The sequence below is a fragment of the Gekko japonicus genome, unplaced genomic scaffold (genome assembly GCF_001447785.1).
Source record: "Gekko japonicus isolate JY-2015 unplaced genomic scaffold, Gekko_japonicus_V1.1 scaffold2942, whole genome shotgun sequence".
Classification (NCBI taxonomy): Eukaryota; Metazoa; Chordata; class Lepidosauria; order Squamata; family Gekkonidae; genus Gekko; species Gekko japonicus.
This window is the reverse complement of record NW_015160315.1, coordinates 131,125-153,485: the sequence shown is the minus strand read 5'-3', so window position 1 is coordinate 153,485 and position 22,361 is coordinate 131,125. Positions and strand designations below refer to the sequence as shown.

Genomic DNA, 22,361 nt, shown 5'->3' with positions numbered 1-22,361 from the left:
GAACTGGAAGAAGAAGCAGAAGACAGCCAGTTCCACTGGGGGCCTGAGAAAAGCCCTCTGGGGGCCTCATCCGGCCCCCGGGCTGCATGTTTGACACCCCCTGCTATAGACAATGAATCCACTCAATTGGACTTTGTTGGTCTTAAAGGTGCTGCTGAACTCAAACTTTGTTTTATCCCTCCCCCTGCCCCCCGTGAGTATGGACACAGCACTGGGGAAAATGTGTCGCCTCAGCTATGTGTCCACATCTTCTGGGCCTGGCTGAGCCATCCAGAAACACTCAGGCCTTCCTCCCGCCCTGCAGGTGGCGCTGGTGAGCCAGAGTCCAGTGCTGTTTGCGCGATCGCTGCACGGGAACATTGCTTACGGACTGGGAGAGCGGAGTCCGGAGGAGGTGAGGCAGGCGGCCCAGCGAGCCGGGACGCACCGATTCATTGAGGGACTGAGCCGCGGCTACAACACAGGTAGAGGTGCCCTTCAGGAATCGCCCCCTCGGTGGTTCGCCAGGTCCACAGCGCACTCTCGAGTCCGTGGCCTCACCAGCGATGGGCCTCCAACTCAGCAGTCCCGGCCGAGGGGCTGCGGCTCATTGCATCTGCTTGGCATGCAGAAGGCCCCAGGTTCAATCCCCGGCAGCCTCTCCGGTGAAAAGGATCCGGTAGTAGCTGAGGGCGAGACCTCTCCGCCTGAGAGCTGCTGCCGGTCCGAGTTGGTAATACTGATCTCGATGGACCGATAGCTCGATTCAGTAGAAGGCAGCTTCATGTGTGACACATGTACCCAGGGGTCATTTCGGGGGGATCGCGGCGGATCGCAGTTCCCCCGAGTGAGGTACGGGGGGCGGGGCACATGACGAAGCCCCGCCCCCTGTTTCCGGCCGCCCCGCTTCCGGCCCTCATTCAGCCAGGAGGAGGCAGGAGAAGAGGGAGGGTAAGTTGCTTCCTCCCTGCCTCTCACCACCCCTGCCTGGCTGGGGCCAGGGAGGGCCTTCGCGGGGCTTCCTCGCACTCCCGCCGGCCTTGCAGGTCCACCGCCGGGCCCCTCATGGGGCTCGGCAGTGGAGCTGCAAGGCTGGCAGTGGCGGCTGGGACCGTTGGGGGCGGGGTGTGTGGCCTTATGACACACTTCCGGTGATGTCAGGGGGCGTGGCCTTATGACCCACTTCCGGTGATGTCAGGGGGTGTGGCATATGCTAATTGCTGAATTCTGGGTGACACTTCACAGCAAGAGATGTGGTCGAAGGGAATGCTCCCTCTAAGCTGTGGAGTCTTGTGAGCAAAAATCCTACTTTGTGAGCGACCGGCATGAAAGTCGTGAGCGAGTGGCTTGGCAACTACACGAATTAAGTTTGCTCCGGAGCCCTCCTTCGTGCGCCGGAGGCTAAAAACCTGTGATCTAGCTCACACTAACTCAGCTTAGAGGGAACACGGGTTGGGAAAGGGCCACGGTCGCCTTACAGGCAGGCCTGTGTTTCCATCCTGCCCTTCCTCCGAGGATCACAGGGCAGCACCCGTGATTCCCCTCTGCTTCATTTTATCCTCACAACAGCCGTGTGAGGTAGGCTGAGGGCGAGTGACGCGCTCGAGGTGACCCCAGTGAACTCCGCCGGGTGGCCTTTTGGACCCCCAGTTCCAGCCCAGCCCTCTTAATGGGTCACGGTAGTGGTGGGGAGCGCCGAATTATGGAGACCCCCTCATGGGGCTGTTGAGGCAAGTGTCAGAACCCACATCCAACAACGAAGTACACACATTCAGGAACGGTTATACTTTTATTGCAGAGCCATAGATGCAGTAACATAGGCACTGTTAAGAATGGCGGCGGCCCCATGGGCATAATAGGATATAGGATAAGGATTAGAGACCGTTAGGTAGCTGAAGCTGAGAACAAACACTCTCCCACGACACCCAGGGAAAACCCAGACACCGCAACATCCTCCTGCACATCTGTCTAGATAAGCGTTTCGGCGCAAAGCAGAGGAAGCACAGAAAGGAATGCAGTAGCAATTAACCTGAAAGGAAAGCAATAGCAATTAACCAGATGCAGAACAAACTCCCCAACCTTCATGGCAGCATAGCTGACAGCAAGAGACATTTAGAGGTGGTTGGCCATCGCCTGCCTCTGCGTCACGACCCTGGTATTCCTTGGGGGTCTCCCATCCAAATGCTAACCGGGGCCGACCCTGCTTAGCTTCTGAGGTCTGACGACAGCAGGTCATTCAGGTCAGTGCGGTGGCCGTTGTCAACGTCATAGATTATTTCCCAGAGGGAGTGAAATAGCAGCTTAGAGGCGGTTTACGAAAGATTATTGTGTCCAGATCACGGGAGGGGGTCGTTCCGCTCTATTCTGCTATGGTCAGGCCGCACCTGGAGTCCTGTGTCCAGTGTTGGGCACCACATTTTAGGAAGGATGTTGACAAGCTCGAGCGTGTCCAGAAGAGGGCAACCAGGATGGTGAGAGGGTTGGAATCCAAGTCTTAGGAGGAAAGGCTGAAAGAGTCGGGTCTGTTTAGCCTGGGAAAGAGAAGGCTTAGAGGGGACACGATTGCAGTCTTCAAGTATTTGAAGGGCTGTCGTGTAGAAAATGGAGCAGATCTATCCTCTCTTGCTCCGGATTGCAAGTCTAGATCTAACGGGTGGAAATTACAAGGGAGTCGTTACCGGCTAAATATCAGGAGAAACCTCCTGACTGTATGAGTGGTTGAGCAGTGGAACAGTCTGCCTCTGGAGGTGGTGGAGGCTCCTTCGCTGGACGTTTTCAAGCGGAGGCTGGATTACCATCTTTTGGGTATGTTGTAGGGCTGTCTTTCGGCTACGCTCCTGTAGAGTGCAGGGGGTTGAACTAGATGACCTGCAAGTTCCCTTCCAACTCTTAACATTCTATGATTTCAGTGTTAGTGTTTAAATAGGCAGAGCTACATGCCTGTGACCGCCCCAATGATCTCTTGTGCTAAGTCTCCAGAAAGGAGAACAGTGGCGAGGAGAAAGAGAGAGAGAGGACCCCCTGCTTGGGGTGATTTTGGGGGTGGCTGGGATGCTGAGGAGGGGGCTGAGAGATCAGGCAGGGGGCCTCAGAGGAGGGGCGGGGCCTGAGTTTGAATTGTGCCTGCCAAGGGGTGCCCAAGGAAGGCTCCTGAAGTCCTTTTCTCTTCCCGCAGATGCCGGTGAAACGGGGAGCCAGATCTCGGGGGGGCAGAGGCAGGGGGTCGCCATTGCCCGGGCCCTGATCCGAGACCCCAGGGTGCTGATCTTGGATGACGCCACCAGTGCTCTCGACATGGAGAGCCAGCAGCAGGTGAGTGATTTTGGGGGGGGGGGTGTCCGGGCATGGAGAAAACCTGGACTGGAACAGTGGAGGTCCCGTTGGTGCAAAATTTCCTTGGATTGGTTGCATTTTTATTTTATTTTATCCCACCGTTCCTCCAAGGAACTCAAAAGCGGTGTGTGGTTATCACAACCACCTTGTTAGGTCTGAGGATGGGAAGGCCCAAGATCACCCAGTGGATTTCACAGCTGAGTGAGAATTTGAACTCAGGCCTGTGGCCACACCTTCACTATTTAACCGGCACACTACACTGCCTGCCTTGGCAACTGGTGAGAGGCGCTGGAGCCCTGCCCCACTCCCGGAAGGAAGCCTACGACCCAGTATGTCGTCTGTGGCATGGCTCACTTGCTTGAGTTCTCTGGTGTAGCTAGTTTGGTGTAGTGATGAAGAGTGGCAGGCTCTAATCTGGGAGGACCGGGGTTGATTCCCCACTCCTCCATCTGCAGCTGCTGGTGTGACCTTGGGTCAGTCACAAGTTCTCTCAGAGCTGTTCTCTCAAGGGCAGTCCTCGAGAGAGCTCTACCTACCTCACAGGGTGTCTGTTGTGGGGAGGGGAGGGGAAAGGAGACTGTAAGCCGCTTTGAGACTCCTTCGGGTAGTGAAGGGCGGGGTATAAATCTAATCTCTTCTTCTTTTACCTCACAGGGTGTCTGTGGTGGGGAGGGGAAGGGAAAGGAGTTTGTAAGCCGCTCTGAGACTCCTTTGGGTAGTGAAGGGCGGGGTATAAATCCAATCTCTTCTTCTTCTTCTTCTTCTTTTACCTCACAGGGTGTCTGTTGTGGGGGGGGGGAAGGGAAAGGAGTTTGTAAGCCGCTCTGAGACACCTTTGGGTAGTGAAGGGCGGGGTATAAATCCAATCTCCTCTTCTTCTTTTACCTCACAGGGGGTCTGTGGTGGGGAGGGGGAAGGGAAAGGAGTTTGTAAGCCGCTCTGAGACACCTACGGGTAGTGAAGGGCGGGGGATAAATCCAATCTCCTCTTCTTCTTCTTTTACCTCACAGGGTGTCTGTGGTGGGGAGGGGGAAGGGAAAGGAGTTTGTAAGCCGCTCTGAGACACCTTCGGGTAGTGAAGGGTGGGGTATAAATCCAATCTCTTCTTCTCCTTTTAGCATCACAAGGCATGGTTAGACCAGGGGTCCCTTTCCTACCAAGTGTGATGTAGTGGTTAGAGTCTTAAACTAATGTCTGGGAGACCCAGGTTCAGATCCCCGCTTGTGCTGTGGAAGCTTGCCGGATGACCTTGGGCCGGTCACAAACACTCAGCCTAGCCTACCTCACAGGGTAGGTTGTGCCAATAGAAACAGAAGATGGAATCATGTACTCCTTGCTGAGGTGTTTGGAGGAAGGTGGGAGTAAAAATACACTAAATAAATATATCAAAGGGGAAGGAATGTGGGCACAAAATCCTTGGCCCATTGACAGTTCGGGGGTGGCACTGTCAACTAGCTGTAGTTTCTGCTCAGTCTTTTTTTTATTTTCTCCACAATGGGGAATTTTTTGTTGCATTTTTATTAAAACTACAAACTATAACAGAAATAAGGAAGGGGACTACGTTTAAGGGGACAAAGAAAAGATACCCACTGCTGACTAAAAACCCAAGAGAGGAGATCTTCTAATCAGAGCCAGTTTGGTGTAGTGGTTAAGTGAGCGGACTCTAATCTGGGAGAACCGGGTTTGATTCCCCACTCCTCCACTTGCACCTGCTGATGTGACCTTGGGTCAGTCACAAGCTCTGGCACAGCTGTCCTTGAAAAAGAGCAGTTTGTGTCAGAGTTCTCTCAGCCCCACCCACCTCACAGGGTGTCTGTTGTGGGAAGGGGAAGGGAAAGGAGTTTGTAAGCCGCTCTGAGACACCTTTGGGTAGTGAAGGGCGGGGTATAAATCCAATCTCTTCTTCTTCTTCTTCTTCTTCTTCTAATCAGTTTAAATACACATCTAGTCTTAATCATATTAATCTCATTACAAACTGAGTCACATAGTCTGTTTGGTGTAGTGGTTAAGTGTGCGGACTCTAATCTGGGAGAACCGGGTTTGATTCCCCACTCCTCCACTTGCACCTGCTGATGTGACCTTGGGTCAGTCACAAGCTCTGGCACAGCTGTCCTTGAAAAAGAGCAGTTTGTGTCAGAGTTCTCTCAGCCCCACCCACCTCACAGGGTGTCTGTTGTGGGGAGGGGAAGGGAAAAGGAGTTTGTAAGACGCTCTGAGACTCCAAGTGAAGGGCAGGGTATAAATCCAATCTCTTCTTCTTCTCTTCTTCTCTTCAACTTTTCCCACATCTTAAATTTAACTGATATCAGGAAATACCACAAAGCATCTCAGTTCAAAATTTTCCAAAGGCACCATTCAGAGTCCTTCAGTCTTCACTTCTTCTTGTCCAGTCTCTTCCGCAACTTATAAGGACTTTTAGGAGCTGCTGCCCAGTCTTCAAGGGCACCCCTGTGTTGAGCACACTGCAGCAGTCTAATCTGGAGGTCTCCAGATGGGGATGTGTAATTGTGGCCACACTCTTAGCCAGGCCTACCTTACAGGCTGGTAGTTTAGAAGAGAAGCAAAGGAAAGGGGAACCGTGTAAGCCACGTTGGGTCCCATAGGGGAGAAAGGCGCGGTATAAATGAAATAGATACTCTTTTATATATACATATGTGACGACCCCTTAACTGGGGAGGTCTGGTTTTACTTTAAAAGTGTTCTTTATGTTTTATTTTACTGTATATATCCGGCTGCCACCAGGAAATTTCAAAAAGGATTTCCAAACCTTTATGCTTTCTCTATTTCTGGGTAGGTAGGTCGAGGGTTTTAGGCTTTCATGAGGGTCTATGTGTTTCCCGAGACTTATTTCTTTCAGAGCTGGCAGACTTGAATGAAATAGGATTTATTTAAATAAAGCATAAATACGAGGGTAGAACAATGTAAACAGTAATGTTGAATGATTTGAACAATTGCTTGGTGTCTCTCACAAGCTTCTCCCTTACTGACAGGGATGTTTCCAGTAACTTTGTAACCTTTTACTCAAGGTCTTATAAGTTCACTACAGTCTGTCACTCAGACTTTTTTATAACTTTTCTTCTTCTCTGAACAACATCAACAGACAGCTTAACTGTTTTCACACAGAATGGCTTCTCACTTCTTTCATACACAGAGCTTAACTGAACTCCTGCTTCTCTCACAGAACTCAGAACCAAACTAACTCCCTAACTGTCTTTATCAACTGTCAAATCTCTGTCACTCCTGATAGACATACATATCATCCACACAGCCTCAATTCCAAAATCCCTCCCCCTCTCTGTCACTCACCAATCACACCACTTGCCTGTTTCAACCACTCTAGACTATCATACAGTCATGCAACCAAACTTTTAAAGACACATACACAGTTAAACATGAAATCATTACAACATAATTTTTACATCATTTTAATTTATTATATTATTAAGTATATTTTATAGTTTGGTGTAGTGGTTAAGTGTGCGGACTCTAATCTGGGAGAGCCGGGTTTTATTCCCCACTCCTCCACACGCAGCTGCTAGATTACCTTGGGCAAGCCATAGTTCTGTCAGAGCTGTTCTTGAAAGGGCAGTTTCTGTCAGAGCTCTCTCAGCCCTGCCTACCTCACAGGGTGTCTGTTGTGGGGACGGGAAGGGACAGGAGTTTGTAAGCCACTCTAAGACTCTGAGTGAAGGGTGGGGTATAAATCCAATTATTTCTTCATGGGGTACAGAAACAAAAGGGGAAAGGAGTAACAAGAAGTCATTAGGCATTATGCATCAAAAGCTTTTGCATTTTCCATTTACTGAGGACACCCTTCTAATCTATAGGATGTGTGTAATGGGTGCATAGATCACGAGTAGGATATCATCTCAGCCGACATACAGAAATAAGTATTCTAACAGACCCCTGGGAGAAGGCAGGCACTGTGCACTTGGGGGACCGATTGTGAAACAAACCTCATTTTCTCGCTCAGGTGGAGAAGGAAATCTATGAGGGCCCGGCTTGCCCCCGGCGCTCCGTCCTCCTGATCTCCCACCGCCTCCGCACGGTGGAACAGGCCGACCGCATCCTGGTGATGGAAGACGGGCAGATCCAGGAGGAGGGGACCCACCAGCAGCTCCTGAGGAAGAGGGGCGCCTACTGGCAGCTGCTGCAGACGCAGCAGAACGGGGCGGAGGGGCAGCGCCCGGAGTCCGGAGAGTGGGCGTCCGTGGCCGAGGCGCTCTCCCCTTCCCTGTAGACGGGGCCGATTCTGCTGCCGGACATGTTTTTTTTGGAGGGGAGGGGAGGCGGAAGGCCCCAGGCCCCTTTTGTTTCCGAACTGTGACGCCGTCCCCCTCTCTGCCCTCCGTCCGCAGAAACAGGGAGGCGGAATGCAAGACCGGAGTTATTTATTATGTTCCGGAGGGGTTCCTCCGGTTCGGACGTTTGCATAAGGCATCCAGTCCGTCCATATTGGATCTGCAGCTTCTTTTGATGTACTCTTCTGTGTTCTTCCAAAGAAACACTCCTAAAAGAGCAGTTTTGGTATAAAGGTGACCCCGGAGGTCTGGGTCGGGGAGACACAGTCCCGACACTTAAAAATCCATTCTGGAGAGGAGCGTCTCCAGATTTTGCGTGCTGGAAGAAACACACCATCTCCTCCCAAGGAAGAGCTCTCTTTGGGGTGGTGATGAACTTGCGGGGGGGAGGGGCTATTTTCTTAGGTGCCCGTGTAAATAAAAAACGGCCTGATATTTTCCATTCGCTGTCTCTTTTGTGCTTTGCTTCCCCTCGCCCTCCCCCGCTGCTGATGGTCCTTTTGCAGGGTTTCTGCCCATCTGTCTGAATAATGACTCCCCCCCCATTGACAGAATCGTAGTGTTGGAAAGGGGATATAGAGGGCATCTAGTCCAACCCCTCATGCAAGATCAGCCTAAAGCATCCATTTAGTGTTCGTCCAGCCGCTGCTTGAAGACTGCCAGTGAGGGGGAGCTCACCCCCTCCTTAGGCAGCCAATCCCACTGCTCAACTACTGTAAAGGGGGAAAAAAATCCTAAGATCCAGCTGGGACCGTCCCGCCCTTAATTTACACCCATTATTGTCCTCTCCTTTGCTGCCAACAGGAACAGCTCCCGGCCCTCCTCTCTAAGTGACAGCCCTCCAAATACTTCTGGAGAGCAATCATGTCCCCCCTCAACCTCCTCTTCTCCAGACTGAACATTTGCAAGTCCCTCAGCCTTTCCTCACCCCCCCCACCATCCTCATCGCTCTCCTCTGCACACGCTCCATTCCATCCACATCCTTTTTGAAGTGAGGCCTCCAGAACTGCACACAGTAATACTCCAGGTGTGGCCTGACCAATGCAGTGTACAGTGGGGCTATGACACCTCGTGATTTGGATGTTATTCTTCTAATGATACACCCCCAAGATCGCATTAGCCTTTTTTGCTGCTGCATCACCCTGCCTGGCTCGGATTTAGCTTACAACCCACCCGTTTGCACACCCTGCTTCCCAGAAGGGTGTCCTTCATCCAGTATGTGTGCATCTCCTTCCTAGCAGGAGTCTTTGTGTCACCTTCCCTCTCTTGTCAGATGGAGTTCTGTGCCTAACAGCAAATTCTGCTGGGGCTTCCCTCCACCCAGAAGTGCAGTGATAGAGGTGGGGGGGGGCTTCCCTTTGGAAAGCATTCTGAGCATCCTAGGGGGGGGAGTTGGCAACCCTCGAAGTAAGAAGGTTGCTCGGGAAAGTTGGGGGCGGGGCTCTGAAAAGAAGAAAAATCAGCAGGGGTGGGGGAGAAGATTGGGCCAGCCAAAGGAAGGAAGGGGAGGGACTACGAACGGCTGGACGCCCCCGCCCCTTTGCCGTTTGCTCGTGTTCCTTTTCCACGCGGTGCGCGCAGCTTTCGGAAACGATGCGCTCCCCGGCAGCCAATGGCTCAGGAGCAGCCTGGAATGCATCACCAGTTGCTAGGGAGAAGCCGAGGCGGCGGGTTGGGACGGCCGGGGATTCCCCCCCCTGCCAGCGCCGCCGCGTGTGGCCAGCGCCCCCTGGTGTTGGCGAGGAGCCACGGCAGGGCGACACAAACCTTATTTAAGCATGGCAATCCTCAAAGAAATCAACCCTGGCTGTTCCCTGGAAGGCCAGATAATGAATCTAAAGCTCAAATACTTTGGCCACCCAATGAGAAGGGAGCACTCACTGGAGAAGACCCTGATGCTGGGAAAGATTGAAGGTCAAAGAGGACAGGGACGGCAAAGGATGAGATGGTTGGACAGTGTCACAGATGCAACGAACATGAAATTGAGCAAACTTCAGAGGACCGCGGAAGACAGGAGGGCCTGGCGAGATCTGGTCCATGGGGTCGCGAAGTCAGACTCGACTGTGCGACTGAACAACAACACAAGCATGGACGGCTTCAAGAGGGAATTAGATAGGCATATGGAGCAGAGGTCCATCAGTGGCTATTAGCCACAAGGTATAGATAGGGGCTCTGGGGCAAGTGATGCTCTGTCTTCTTGGTGCTTGGGGGGGGGGTCAACAGTGGGAGGGCTTCTTATGTCCTGGCCCCACTGGTGGACCTCCTGATGGCACCTGGTATTTTTGGCCGCTGTGTGACCCAGAGTGTTGGACAGGATGGGCCACTGGCCTGATCCAACATAGGCGTCTCTTATGTTCTTAAGCCTGCCTGGTGTGCCAGCGTTGGAAGGGGTCCTCCGGGGTCATCTACTCCGACCCCATGCACAATGCAGGAAATTCACAAAAGACCTCCCTCCCCCCGAACTCAGCAGGGCTGACTTCAGAGTCAAGATGCCGAGGAGACACGAACGGAGGTGCCTCAGACAGATGCCAAAGGGAGGCGGGGGGGGGGCAGCCTGCTCGGGCAGAGAAAAGCTTCCCGGGCTCCATTTGGGACTCCCCCGGCGGCTTCTGCAATGGCCATTCAACTCCCGGCCTCCCTCCGGCTGCGGCGAGGCGGGAAAGGGAAGGGAGGGGCGCAGAGCCGCCGCTTTCGCTTTCGCTGCGCGCTGCTGCTGCTGGTGGCAGAGCCGGAGCGGCGGGATGGCGCTGCAGGACGTGTGCGGGCTGGCCGGGGCGGACTGGGGCAGGGGAGCGCCCGGAGGGTCTTCTTGGGCCGCCACCGCGGTGCAGCCGGGCGGCCTGGCGCATTACTCCTTCGGGGCGCGGGAGGCGCGCATCGCCGTGCCCCGGGGCAGGCAGGTGAGTGTGGCCCCCGCGGGGGAGCGGGGCGCAGCCCAGAAACCCCCTCCTTCTCCCCCACCCCCGACACCCATGCCGAGGGGCCCGATCCGAGGAGCTGGCTCAGGATCGTGGCCCTCGGCGCGGGGAGGGTCTTTCCCAGAGCTTATAACCGATGCTTCCGGGGAAGTCGTTGCCACCTCCCGGGCGGGAATTCCTGGATAGTTTTGGGGGGGGGCTACAGCGTGGTATATGATGCCACGCTCTGCTCGCCGTTTCCCATGGAGGAACTGATCTCTGCAATCCAGCGGTCCGTTGCATTTCCGGGAGATCTCCAGGTCCTGCCTGGGGGTTGGCGACCCATGTTCCCTCTAAGCTGTGGAGTCTTGTGAGCCAAAATCCTACTTTGTGAGCTCCTGGCATTAAAGTTGTGAGCAAGCAATTTGGCTACTGCAAAAATTAGTTTGCTCTGGAGCCATCCCTTCCTGAGCTAAGACAAAAATGTGTGAGTCAGAGGCTAAAAAACTGTGAGCTAGGTGACACTAACTCAGCTTAGAGGGAACACTGTTGGCGACCACTGGCTCTCCCAGAAGTGCCAACTGGTCCCTGCCGTCCAGAGATCCATTGCACTTCCGGGAGATCCCCAGATCCCACCTTTGGCTCTTTGGCCAATAGTTTTCTTTGTAGAGCCCCCAAGACTTCTTTTCAGGGGCAGGCCTTGGGATTGGGAAGTGAAGAAAGGTGCTGCCTCAGAGCATATGCAGAGAGCTCTTCCTTTTCAGCACTTCCAGGAGCAAGGGGGCAGAGCTTCGGGATCAAAGTGCAGAGCTGCTGTGTGTGGACTTGAACCCGGAACCTCGTGTCCCAAGAAGTTGGAGGGCCCATGGGGAGCCCCGCCCCCTGCTCCCTCCAGCCTGGTACCAGATTGGCAGACAGCAGAGGGGTGCGGGTGGCAGTCACTGTAGCAATGCTCCCTCTAAGCTGTGGCGTCTTGTGAGCAAAAATTCTACTTTGTGAGCCCCTGGCAGTAAAGGTTGTGAGCAGGCGATTTGGCTGCTGCATAGATTACTTTACTCTGGATACAGTGTTCCCTCTAAGCTGAGTGAGTGTGAGCTAGCTCACAGTTTTTTAGCCTCTGGCTCATGCATTTTTGCCTCAGCTCAGGAAGGAGAGCTCCAGAGCAAACTGATTTACGCAGCAGCCAAATCGCTCACAACTTTAACGCCAGGAGCTCACAGAGTAGTATGTTTGCTCACAAGACTCCGCAGCTCAGAGGGAGCATTGCTCTGGAGCCATCCTGTTGGGATTCTGATTAAGTAAGTCAGCAGAGTAAAGATTGAGAGACTGAGTCCATGGTGTGTTTAAAATATAAGAGTTTACTATCAACCTAACTCCTGCCAACCTTGCAGTTCGAAAGCAAGAAATTGCAAGTAGATAAATAGGTACCACTTTGGTGGGAAGGTAACAGCGTGCACCTTGGTGTTTAGTCATGCCGGCCACATGACCACGGAAACGTCTTTGGACAGCGCTGGCTCTTTGGCTTGGAAACGGAGATGAGCACCGCAACCCTAGAGTCGGATTTGACTGGCTTTCGAGCAAGGGAAGCTTTATCTTTACCTTTATCAACCTAACATGGGGAAAAGGTAAACAGGATATGAAAATAACACAGAGCTAATATGGCTACATCCTTACAGCTACAGGCAAAAAGCAAGGAAGGGTGTCTCCTTCAGTCAGAACGAAGACAGGAAGAAGGAACCAATATGCTAAAAACTTGACACATTGGTTTCCAATCAGACTGTTAATTTAGCCCCAAAGTTCCCAAGCTCTATTGTCTAAACAGATTGGTTACAAACAAACATGTGACTTCCTGTTGATCATAACAAACATCATTAACCCTGAAAATACTGAAGTGTTTTAACTTGTAACGCCCAACACATCCTTTCTGACCGAAGGAAAAAAGTGAGAGCCGGAGGCTAAAAAACTATGAGCTAGCTCACACTAACTCAGCTTAGAGGGAACACTGGCTCCACCCCACCCCCTCAAATTTCCAGGAGTTTCCCAGCCTGCATCTGACTAACCCATCTGCTCGTCCCCCTATGGGAGAACAGGGAAACTTTATTTTTGAGACTGGGAGCAGCCTTGCCAATCACTTTAATAGAAGGGCAGGACTTGGCTTTCTTTATTTTTGTTTCTGTTGTCCTTTTCAAACATAGGCTTTTCCTTTCTGTCGAAAGAGAAGAAGAGATTGGATTTATACCCCACCCTTCACTACCCAAAGAAGTCTCAGAGCGGCTTACAAACTTCTTTCCTTTCCCCTCCCCACAACAGACACCCTGTGAGGTAGGCGGGGCTGAAAGAGCTCTTGGCAGAAATGGCTCTTTTTCAAGGACAGCTGTACCAGAACTATGGCTTGCCCAAGGTCATCCAGCAGGTGCAAGTGGAGGAGTGGGGAATCAAACCCGGTTCTCCCAGATTAGAGTCCGCGCACTTAAACCACGACACAAAACTGGGCCCTGAAGACTTCTCACACCAAAGGAAAACCTCCTCCAATGATCTCAAATGCAAAAATTAAATTCCTTTCCTGTTGGCTTCTCCTGTCTGTCCCCCCCCCCCCAGCCCTCTGAGTTCCTGCAGTCCCTCGGCGAGGGCAGCGGAGACGGGCACCGGCTCGAGCTGGCCCACGGCACCACCACCCTGGCCTTCACTTTCCAGCACGGAGTCATCGTGGCCACCGACTCCCGGGCTTCGGCCGGCAGCTATATCGGTGAGTCGTCCCACCCTCTGACCCCTCACAGGTCTTCGGGGGGGAGGGGGGAGGGGCATTTGGAGGCCAGCGAGGACCCCTAATCCCAGAGGGGTCCTGAAGCAAATTTCAATAAGTGAATTGTTCAACAAAAGTGATGCAGGGTTTTTTTTAAAAAAAGGGTTTGTTATTAAAATAAGACTATTTTAGTGATGGCCATTTCGTGGTCACACCCTTAGCCCTGTATCGGAATTCCAGAGGTGCCCACAGGGGCAAAAAGGTCATGCTTGAAGCTCCCCCTCATTCCTGTCACAGTCTTGCTTTTATTAGTATTGCAGTCATTTTTGAATATATTTACCATAATTTATCCTCTTTGGGGAGTTAGTCTGGATTTTCACATAAGCCACCTTGAGAGCCATTTCCCCTAACCCTAAAATCAGTACCCCCTTACTAGGAAAACAGTACAAAGCCCAGTGGCGCCTCACAGTTTTTTAGCCTCCGGCTCACACATTTTTGTCTTAGCCCGGGAAGGAGGGCTCTAGAGAAAACTAATTTATGCAACAGCCAAATCACTTGCTCACAACTTTGATGCCACTAGCTCACAAAGTAGAATTTTTGCTCACAAGTTTCCACAGCTTAGAGGGAACATTGATGGTAGCGTAAGCTTTTGAGAAACACCGCTCTCTTCGTCAGGTGCATCCGCCGAAGAGAGCTGTGTTTCTCGAAAGCTTATGCTACCATCAAGTTTGTCGGTCTAAAAGGCGCTACTGGGCTTTTTAACTATTTTGCGGCAACAGAGAAGGAAACACGGCTGACTCCTCTGGGTCTTACTGGGAAAGGCTCAGAGATGGGTTGATGCGTGCTGAATTTGGAATCGCCCTTCCCCTCTCTCCACTCTCCACCCCTGCAGACACTCTGCTCTTCAACAAAGTGATCGAGATCAACCCCTACCTCCTGGGCACCATGTCCGGAAGCGCGGCCGATTGCCAGTACTGGGAGCGGCTCCTGGCCAAGCACTGCAGGTGGGTCTTCAGCGGTGGGTGTGTCTTTGAGTGAGGTCCAGGGCCGTAGCTAAAGCCCTCCTAGTGGGGAGGCCCTGGGGAAAGAGGGAGGCCGGAGTGTGTGTGTGTGCGCGCCTATCGCTTCCCACCCACCCCCGGCGGCGGGCCCGCCTCCCCGCCTGCCCGAAAGTGGGGGCTGACTGGCCGGACGATGGAACTCTCCGCAGCCGCAGCCCAAGAGGGGAGGAGAGGCGAGGCGACCCCGGCAGCAACAGGCAGTGCCTCCACCGCCCGCGCACCTCTGAGACACAACGCGGGCGGCCCTCCTCACCACACGTGCGCCGGCCGTGCTGCTCCGCTCTCCAAGAGGCCCCAGAAGAGTATACCATCTGAACTGTCTTTTGTGAAGAGCATGTTAGCACCTGTGTGGCACTGTGCTCACAAGTTTTCCAAGTGCACCCTGCCTCCTAATACACTCAGAGAGGTCACATTCCATCACTTCTAGGTCCTGGACACAGTACATGGAACATGTACAATAGTTTTGCCAATAAAGACCCTGTTTCCTCAACCAGGCACTTGCGGAGGCGGTCTCACCGGCTGCTGGACAGGGACCTGCTGCGGGGGAACTCCCGGTGCTTGTAGCGGCTGAGCAGGCATCGGCGGGGCGGGAAATCCCGGTGCAGGAGCAACTTGTAACTGCGCGGCGTGTGCGTCCAGGAAATTGGCCATTCTAACGTCCAACATTCCCGGCAGGCCTTCCATCACATCCTGGAATGCCCGCATTAAGTCTCTCACCGAGTCTTCCAGTTCTGCTAGACGTTCCCCGGTAGTTTCCTCCGGGATGGGGTCCCGAGGGCGGTAGTCCGGGGGTGGGTCATAGTCCTCTTCCGTTTGGAAGGCTCCGGTGCCCTCCTCATCTTCTGCGTGACCACGCGGTCCCGACGGCTCGAACATCCACTCCTCGAGGTCCTGCTTGGGGCTCCCCTTCTCCGAGGTAGACCCAGGTTCCGGGAACAATCCCTTGTCAAACAGACTCTCACGTAATCCGCTCCCCCGACGGGAGTACACCTCACGGGTGCCTTGGGTGTTGTACATAGTCCAATCATCCTGCTGGTGAGTCTTCCGCGGACCCCATTGCGAAGGGGTCGGAGGCGGCCAAGACAGATGTGCAGGCAGGCGGGGAATCGTTCCCCCCACGGCACCCTCCATCGAGGCTGCAGTCGTGAACACCAAAGACGCGGAGGTTTGTGGGCCCGATCCTGAGTCCCCCTCCGTGTTATGTAGGTTTCCCTCAGTTCCGCTCATGATCTTGCCAGATTCGGAACGATAGGAGAAAGGGAGTTCTAACAATATGTTGGATCCCCAAGCATCGAGAATAAATCCACGTTTTAAAGAAAAGCAAAATTTATTTCAAAGCGTTGAAGACATACTCAAACACGTTCTTTGTTAGAACTGGGGATACACAGTTAGGTCAAGCATAATAAAGGAACTTCAAACAGATACAGATCCAATGAATATCTTTCCCGCTGGCGGGCTAAGGAAACGGTTGCGCGCCCAGTACATGGGAACCAGGCAGAACATCAGACAAAACACAGGTGCAGTAGTCCTGGGAAAATCAATAGGCAAGCATTACAGCATCTTCTCCCCCACACAACCTCCAGCGGTTATCTTTTGCATTCCAAAGCAGGAGCAGGATGATAGAAGCCAAGCCGGGTGTAACTGGGAAAGGATATGTACACAGAGGTCACAGAAAACAGAATGGCAGCTTGCTGACACCTGACAGGGCCAGAGAAGGAGGCAGCGGCAGCGCTGATTTGGGAGGGGGAGGGGGAGCAGGGGAGGGGCCCGCAAAACTAGCGGGGAGCCAGGCCCCATGGGCCCCACGCAGGCTACGGGCCTGGTGAGGTCCCCCCTCTGGCCTGGCTGGAAGGACTTTGGAACTCTCCTGCGCTCCCGTTTGTTCCTCCGAATAGGTTTGTCATTTATTCGAAAGCGTGGAAGGCCAGTTGTGCTGGACTAGACGGACCACTGGTCTGATCTAGACTGGCCTTTCTTGTGTTTGTATAGGGAACCTCTGTACAACAGAAAGAGGAACACACAGGGTAAAAATGCAAAAAGAGAAAATAATATCTGTCTGAAAAAAGACACTGATACTGGTTCACAGATCACCAAAGTAATAACAATCAATGTACAGAATATAAACACAGTCTAGAAATGGGGTCGAATGATATCAAAAAAAGTAGAAGAGTTCTCTCTTGAGGCGAAGATGTACGAAGGAAAACGAAGGACCCGGATACTGTAAACTCTGTTTCGAAGGGCTTCTTCAGTAGTTAAAACAATATATCTTCAAAAAGATCAGTTATATGCACTCTTGCGACTTGCAGCAAACACTATCTCATTAGTGGGCAGTTATATACAGAAACATCTCTAGAAGAGCTTCTACTAAAGCTTTGCGTCACACTTCCTTCCATAGTTACTGGTCTTACCCAGCAGGGCTCTTCTGATGTTCTTATGAAGGCCTCGGCCTCCATGCCCTGTTGTTGCCCCTCCAGAGGAACTGGTTGAGGCTACTGTGGGAGACAGGAGGCTGGACTGGATGGACCCTCACTGGTCTGGTCCAGCAGGGCTCTTCTGATGTTCTTATGAAGGCCTCGGCCTCCATGCCTTGTTGTTGGCCCTCTGGAGGAACTGGTTGGCCACTGTGGGAGACAGGAGGCTGGACTAGTTGGACCCTCACTGGTCTGATCCAGCAGGGCTCTTCTGATGTTCTTATGAAGGCCTCGGCCTCCATGCCCTGTTGTTGGCCCTCCGGAGGAACTGGTTGGCCACTGTGGGAGACAGGAGGCTGGACTAGTTGGACCCTCACTGGTCTGATCCAGCAGGGCTCTTCTTATGTTCTTATGAAGGCCTCGGCCTCCATGCCCTGTTGTTGGCCCTCCGGAGGAACTGGTTGGCCACTGTGGGAGACAGGAGGCTGGACTAGTTGGACCCTCACTGGTCTGATCCAGCAGGGCTCTTCTTATGTTCTTATGAAGGCCTCGGCCTCCATGCCCTGCTGTTGGCCCTCCAGAGGAACTGGTTGGCCACTGTGTGAGGCAGGAGGCTGGACTGGATGGACCCCCACTGGTCTGATCCAGCAGGGCTCTTCTTATGTTCTTATAGGGAACCTCCACATTCAGAGGCAGTCAACCAGGAGGCAACATCAGGGGAAAGTTACCCAGGTTCCGATGTCCTGTTGTTGGCTGTCCAGAGGAGCTGGATCAGATGGCTCCTCAGTGGTCTGGTCCAGCAGGCTCTTCTTACGATATCTCTGGCTGTGGCCGCACGGTTGTGCTCTAGGAGGCAGCTCCGAAATGTGGGAACCAGACTCTCACTCGCTCAGCCATTTCATGTTTCAACCTGGGTCCTAGTCTCAGAGCTCTGAGTGTGAGATTTCTGTGGTGAATGGCAATGAATCAAAAGTAGGTTTGCAGCTTACAGATACACACCTGAACAGCATACTCAGGATTGCACGAGCACAGACATTTTGATGCAGTAATTCAGAGCAAGGGGTGTCAGTTATCAGACTCTGTTAAATAAGCAAGATGTTGCAAGAGCGCTCATGTCTTGAGCGTGTTTTTATTTTAAGGGTTTTTTTTAAAAAAAAAAAAACCTTTGTGTTTGTGCCTGTTATAAAGTTTATATTCTCCGCTACCTGGCATTACATTTTATGACACACGTGGCCCGGCCCAACAAGGTCTCATTTATGTCAGATCCGGCCCTCATAACAAATGAGTTTGACACGCCCGGGTTAAATGAGCTACTCTTTTGGATGTCCACTGAGAATTGCTGAGAGATGCTACAATAAAACGATAGCTGAAAATTCTAGGCGCCACATTGACACTTCTTTCAGTTTTGTGTAGTGGTTAAGTGCGCGGACTGTAATCTGGGAGAACCGGGTTTGATTCCCCACTCCTCCACATGCACTTGGCTGGATGACCTTGGGCAAGCCATAGCTCTGTCAGAGCTGTTCTTGAAAAAGAGCAGGAAATGACCCCTGAGTCCTTGGGCAAGCCATAGCTCTGTCAGAGCTGTTCTCTCAAGGACAGTTCCGTCAGAGCTCTCTCAGCCCCGCCTGCCTCCCAGGGTGTCTGTTGTGGGGAGGGGAAAGGAAAGGAGTTTGTCAGCCGCTCTGAGACTCCAAGTGAAGGGCCGGGTATAAATCCAGTCTCTTCTTCTTTCTCTTCCTCTTCTGCCTCCTCTGCGGGGAGGGGGGGAGGCAGCTGCCGGGGCCCAGGAGACCCTGCACCCGTGAACCCCCTCTGCCACCTGTCCGTACCCACGCTCCCAACTGCCCAGAGTCATGGAGGAAGGCCATGTGGGCAGTGCCCAGCGGCTGGGGAACAGTGTGCAGGGACGAGAGGGGTGCCCAGGGAAGTGGGGGGATGCCAGTGTTGTGGTGCAAAGGAGGGCAGGAGGGGGACCCTGGTGTGGGGGGGAGATAGGGGCCCTGGGCACTCTGTCCAGCCCCCCCCAATCTGGAACCGGACCTCCTTTGATGCCCCACTCTCTCTCTCTCTCTCTCTCTGTATCTTTGTCTCTGTCTCTCTTTGTCTCTTTCTCTCTCTGTCTCTCTTTGTCTCTGTCTCTTTCGCTCTCTGTCTGTCACTCTCTGTCTCTGTCTCTCTCTGTCGCTCTTTGTCTCTCTCTGTCTCTTTCTGTCTCTGTCTCTCTTTGTCTGTCTGTCTGTCTGTCTCTCTCTCTCTCTCTCTCTGTCTCTCTCTGTCTCTCTCTGTCTCTCTCTGTCTCTCTCTGTCTCTTTCTCTCTCTGTCTCTTTCTCTCTGTCTCTGTCTCTCTTTGTCTGTCTCTGGCTCTTTCTCTCTCTGTCTCTGTCTCTCTTTGTCTCTGTCTCTCTCTGACTCTGCCACACTTTCCCTCCCCCAGGCTCTATTACCTGCGCAACAAGGAACGGATCAGCGTCTCGGCGGCCTCCAAGCTCTTGGCCAATATGCTGTACGAGTACCGGGGGATGGGCCTTTCTGTAGGCAGCATGCTTTGCGGCTGGGACAAAAAGGTACCAGACCCGTTGGGGGAGATTGGGGGGGGGGACACAGGGTGGTCCGCTGGACAGGGAAGGAGGAACACGTGAGAAGAGCAATGCTCAAAAGGTGGGTCACAAAAAAGGGTGTTGGGTGTTCATCTGCTGCAGGGAGCGGCTGGTTGGGGGGAGGTTGGGGGAAGCCTGGGGCTCTTCGCCAGTTTGCTGTGAGGGCCAGTTTGGTGTAGTGGTTAAGTGCGTGGGCTCTAATCTGAGAGAGCCGGGATTGATTCCCCACTCCTCCACTTGCAGCTGCTGGATGACCTTGGGCAAGCCATACTTCTGACAAGAGCTGTCCTTGAAAAAAGAGCAGTTTCTGTCAGGAGTTCTCCCAGCCCCGCCTACCTCACAGGGTGTCTGTTGTGGGGAGGGGAAGGGAAAGGAGTTTGTATGCCGCTCTGAGACTCCTTTGGGTAGTGAAGGGCGGGATATAAATCCAATCTCTTCTTCTTCTACCTCACAGGGTGTCTGTTGTGGGGAGGGGAAGGGAAAGGAGTTTGTAAGCTGCTCTGAGACTCCCTTGGGTAGTGAAGGGCGGGGTATAAATCCAATCTCTTCTTCTTCTTCTTCTACCTCACAGGGTGTCTGTTGTGGGAAGGGGAAGGGAAAGGAGTTTGTAAGCCACTCTCAGACTCCTTCGGGTAGTGAAGGGCGCAGTATAAATCCAATCTCTTCTCTTCATCTTGCCCCCCCCCCTCCGAGGGTGGTGAGGTTGGCCATTTTGGGGCCTCCAGAGGAGCAAGGAGGTCCCCCCTTCTAAGGGCACCCCCAGATCCCACAGGGTCTGAGGCAGCGTTCCCTCTAAGCTGAGTTAGTGTGAGCCAGCTCACAGTGTTTTAGCCTCCGGCTCACACACTTTTGTCTCGGCTCGGGAAGGAGGGCTCCTGAGGAGACTAATTTATGCAGCAGCCAAAAATTGACTTCGAGATTGTGGAAGGCTAGGAGTCCAGGGTCTCTCTTAAAGAACATGGGAGGAATTATATAAAGGAGGGATATTACTGGAATGAGGGGTTGAGGGAGAATGAAAGGACTTCTTAGCTTTTGAGGGGAAGACCAGCAGAATGAGAAGGGGGCCCCAGCCTACTAGGGGCCAGGGTTACAGCATCCCCTTTCCTTCGTCTGCAGGGACCAGGCCTTTACTACATAGACGACAACGGGGTACGCCTGTCAGGCCCCCTCTTTTCCACGGGAAGTGGAAACTCGTATGCCTACGGGGTGCTGGACAGCGGATACCGCCCCGACCTCAGCGTGGAAGAGGCCTACGACCTGGGCAGGCGGGCCATCACTTATGCCACCCACCGCGACGCCTACTCTGGAGGGGTGGTGAACAGTAAGTTCTCTTGGGCCCTGCCCCTGAACTGCCCCTGGCTCTCTCAGCGTCACCCGTCTCAGTCCTATAAGCGTGTGGCTGTTCTGTGAGAGCCTGCTCTAGTTTTGCACATTTTACACTGATGGTGCGGTGTCTCCCTGTGCCCCGCAGTGTATCACATGAAGGAAGACGGCTGGATCCGGGTCGGACGCACCGACGTCGCTATGCTGCTCGACCAGTACGCAGAGGCCAAGAAATGAGATGTGACGGGGCCAGGAACTGGACTCGGCAGACGTTCTTTGACACTCAGGGCTGAAGGGGAAAAGGGACGAGGGCCTTGTGGCAATAAAGAGGCCTTCCGTGTTTGTTTCCTCGAGTTTGGTTTGTTGTTTTGGAAGTTCGTTGCAAACATTTGGGAGGCTCAGTCAAAGACATTCAGCCTGACTTGAGTCCAGTAGCCTCTCAGAGGTTCAGAAGATTTTCAGGGCTAGAAGCGTTTTGGGAGTCCAGGCCCCCTTCATCAGATATAAGATTAAAAGGTGAAGGTAAAGGTTCCCTTGCTCGAAAGCCATTCGAATCCAACTCTAGGGTTGCAGTGCTCATCTCCGTTTCCAAGCCGAAGAGCCAGTGCTGTCTGAAGACGTTTCCGTGGTCATGTGGCCGGCGTGACTAAACACCAAGGCGCACGGAACGCTGTTACCTTCCCACCGAAGTGGTACGAACTGCTAGGTTGGCAGGAGCTGGAACTAGAGACGGGAGCTCACTCCGTCATGCGGCGCACTCGGGTCTCGAACTGCTGAACTACCGACCTTCCACAGCCTGCAGTTCAGCGTCTTGACCACTTGAGCCACCGCAGATAGATAGATAGATAAGATAGAAGCCTGTAAATCTTCAGTGGCTAAATTTGGGTGCAATTCCACCTCCAGTTCAAGAAACACAGGGATTCCGTGCCCATTCAAAAAACTCTCGAAGGTCCAGGTGGGGTAGCCGTGTTGGTCTGAAGCGACAGAACAAAGTCTGAGTCGAGTGGCACCTTTAAGACCAACGAAGATAATTCTGGGTAGAAGCTTTTGCATCCACACACACTACTTATACCCAGAATACAACTTTGTTGGTCTTAAAGATGCCACTGGACTCAGACTTCAGTCTGCATAGAACCTTCCACAGCCAAACAAAGGAGTACACGCTTATCCTAAGGTTATATTTTAATGTAAGAGCTATAGGGGCAGTAACATCGTCACTGTTAGGAATGACTACTTTCCTGCAAGCGTAATGGGATATAGGGTATTCGTATGCACCCCCTCACACACACACTCCTAGGCCAATCGGCCTGACTCCCGCGTGACCTCTGATTCTACCCCGTCCCCAACTAAAAGAGAATTTTTGGCACATGTCACGTCTCATGGGATGGGTGAGAACAGCTTCAAGAGGGGATTGGATCAACATCTGGAGCAGAGGTCCATCAGTGGCTACGAGCAGCAAGGTAGAAATAGGAATTCCCGGTCTGGGCTGGGGCCAGGGATGCTCTGTCTTCTTGGTGCTTGGGGGAGGGGGCAACGGTGGGAGGGCTTCTGGGGTTCTGGCCCCGCAGAGTGTTGGACTAGATGGGCCATTATGTTCTTATATGGAGCAGAGGTCCATCAGTGGCTACGAGCAGCAAGGTAGAAATAGGAATTCCCGGTCTGGGCTGGGGCCAGGGATGCTCTGTCTTCTTGGTGCTTTGGGGGGGGGGGTGCAA

At 53.0% G+C, this 22,361-nt stretch overlaps 1 protein-coding gene across 1 annotated transcript in view; it reads left to right on the top strand.

Annotated features, from left to right (window-relative positions):
* The window catches only part of LOC107115183, a 69,038-nt gene that overhangs the window by 12,594 nt on the left and 34,083 nt on the right, over positions 1 to 22,361 (top strand). Inside the window, exons 9-17 of the mRNA XM_015416820.1 lie at positions 305 to 464; positions 3,155 to 3,291; positions 7,286 to 7,548; positions 10,342 to 10,513; positions 13,109 to 13,256; positions 14,146 to 14,257; positions 19,161 to 19,290; positions 20,440 to 20,644; positions 20,795 to 20,871. Coding sequence (XP_015272306.1) covers positions 305 to 464; positions 3,155 to 3,291; positions 7,286 to 7,548; positions 10,342 to 10,513; positions 13,109 to 13,256; positions 14,146 to 14,257; positions 19,161 to 19,290; positions 20,440 to 20,644; positions 20,795 to 20,871 — 1,404 coding nt within the window. The remainder of the gene's footprint in view (positions 1 to 304; positions 465 to 3,154; positions 3,292 to 7,285; positions 7,549 to 10,341; positions 10,514 to 13,108; positions 13,257 to 14,145; positions 14,258 to 19,160; positions 19,291 to 20,439; positions 20,645 to 20,794; positions 20,872 to 22,361) is intronic.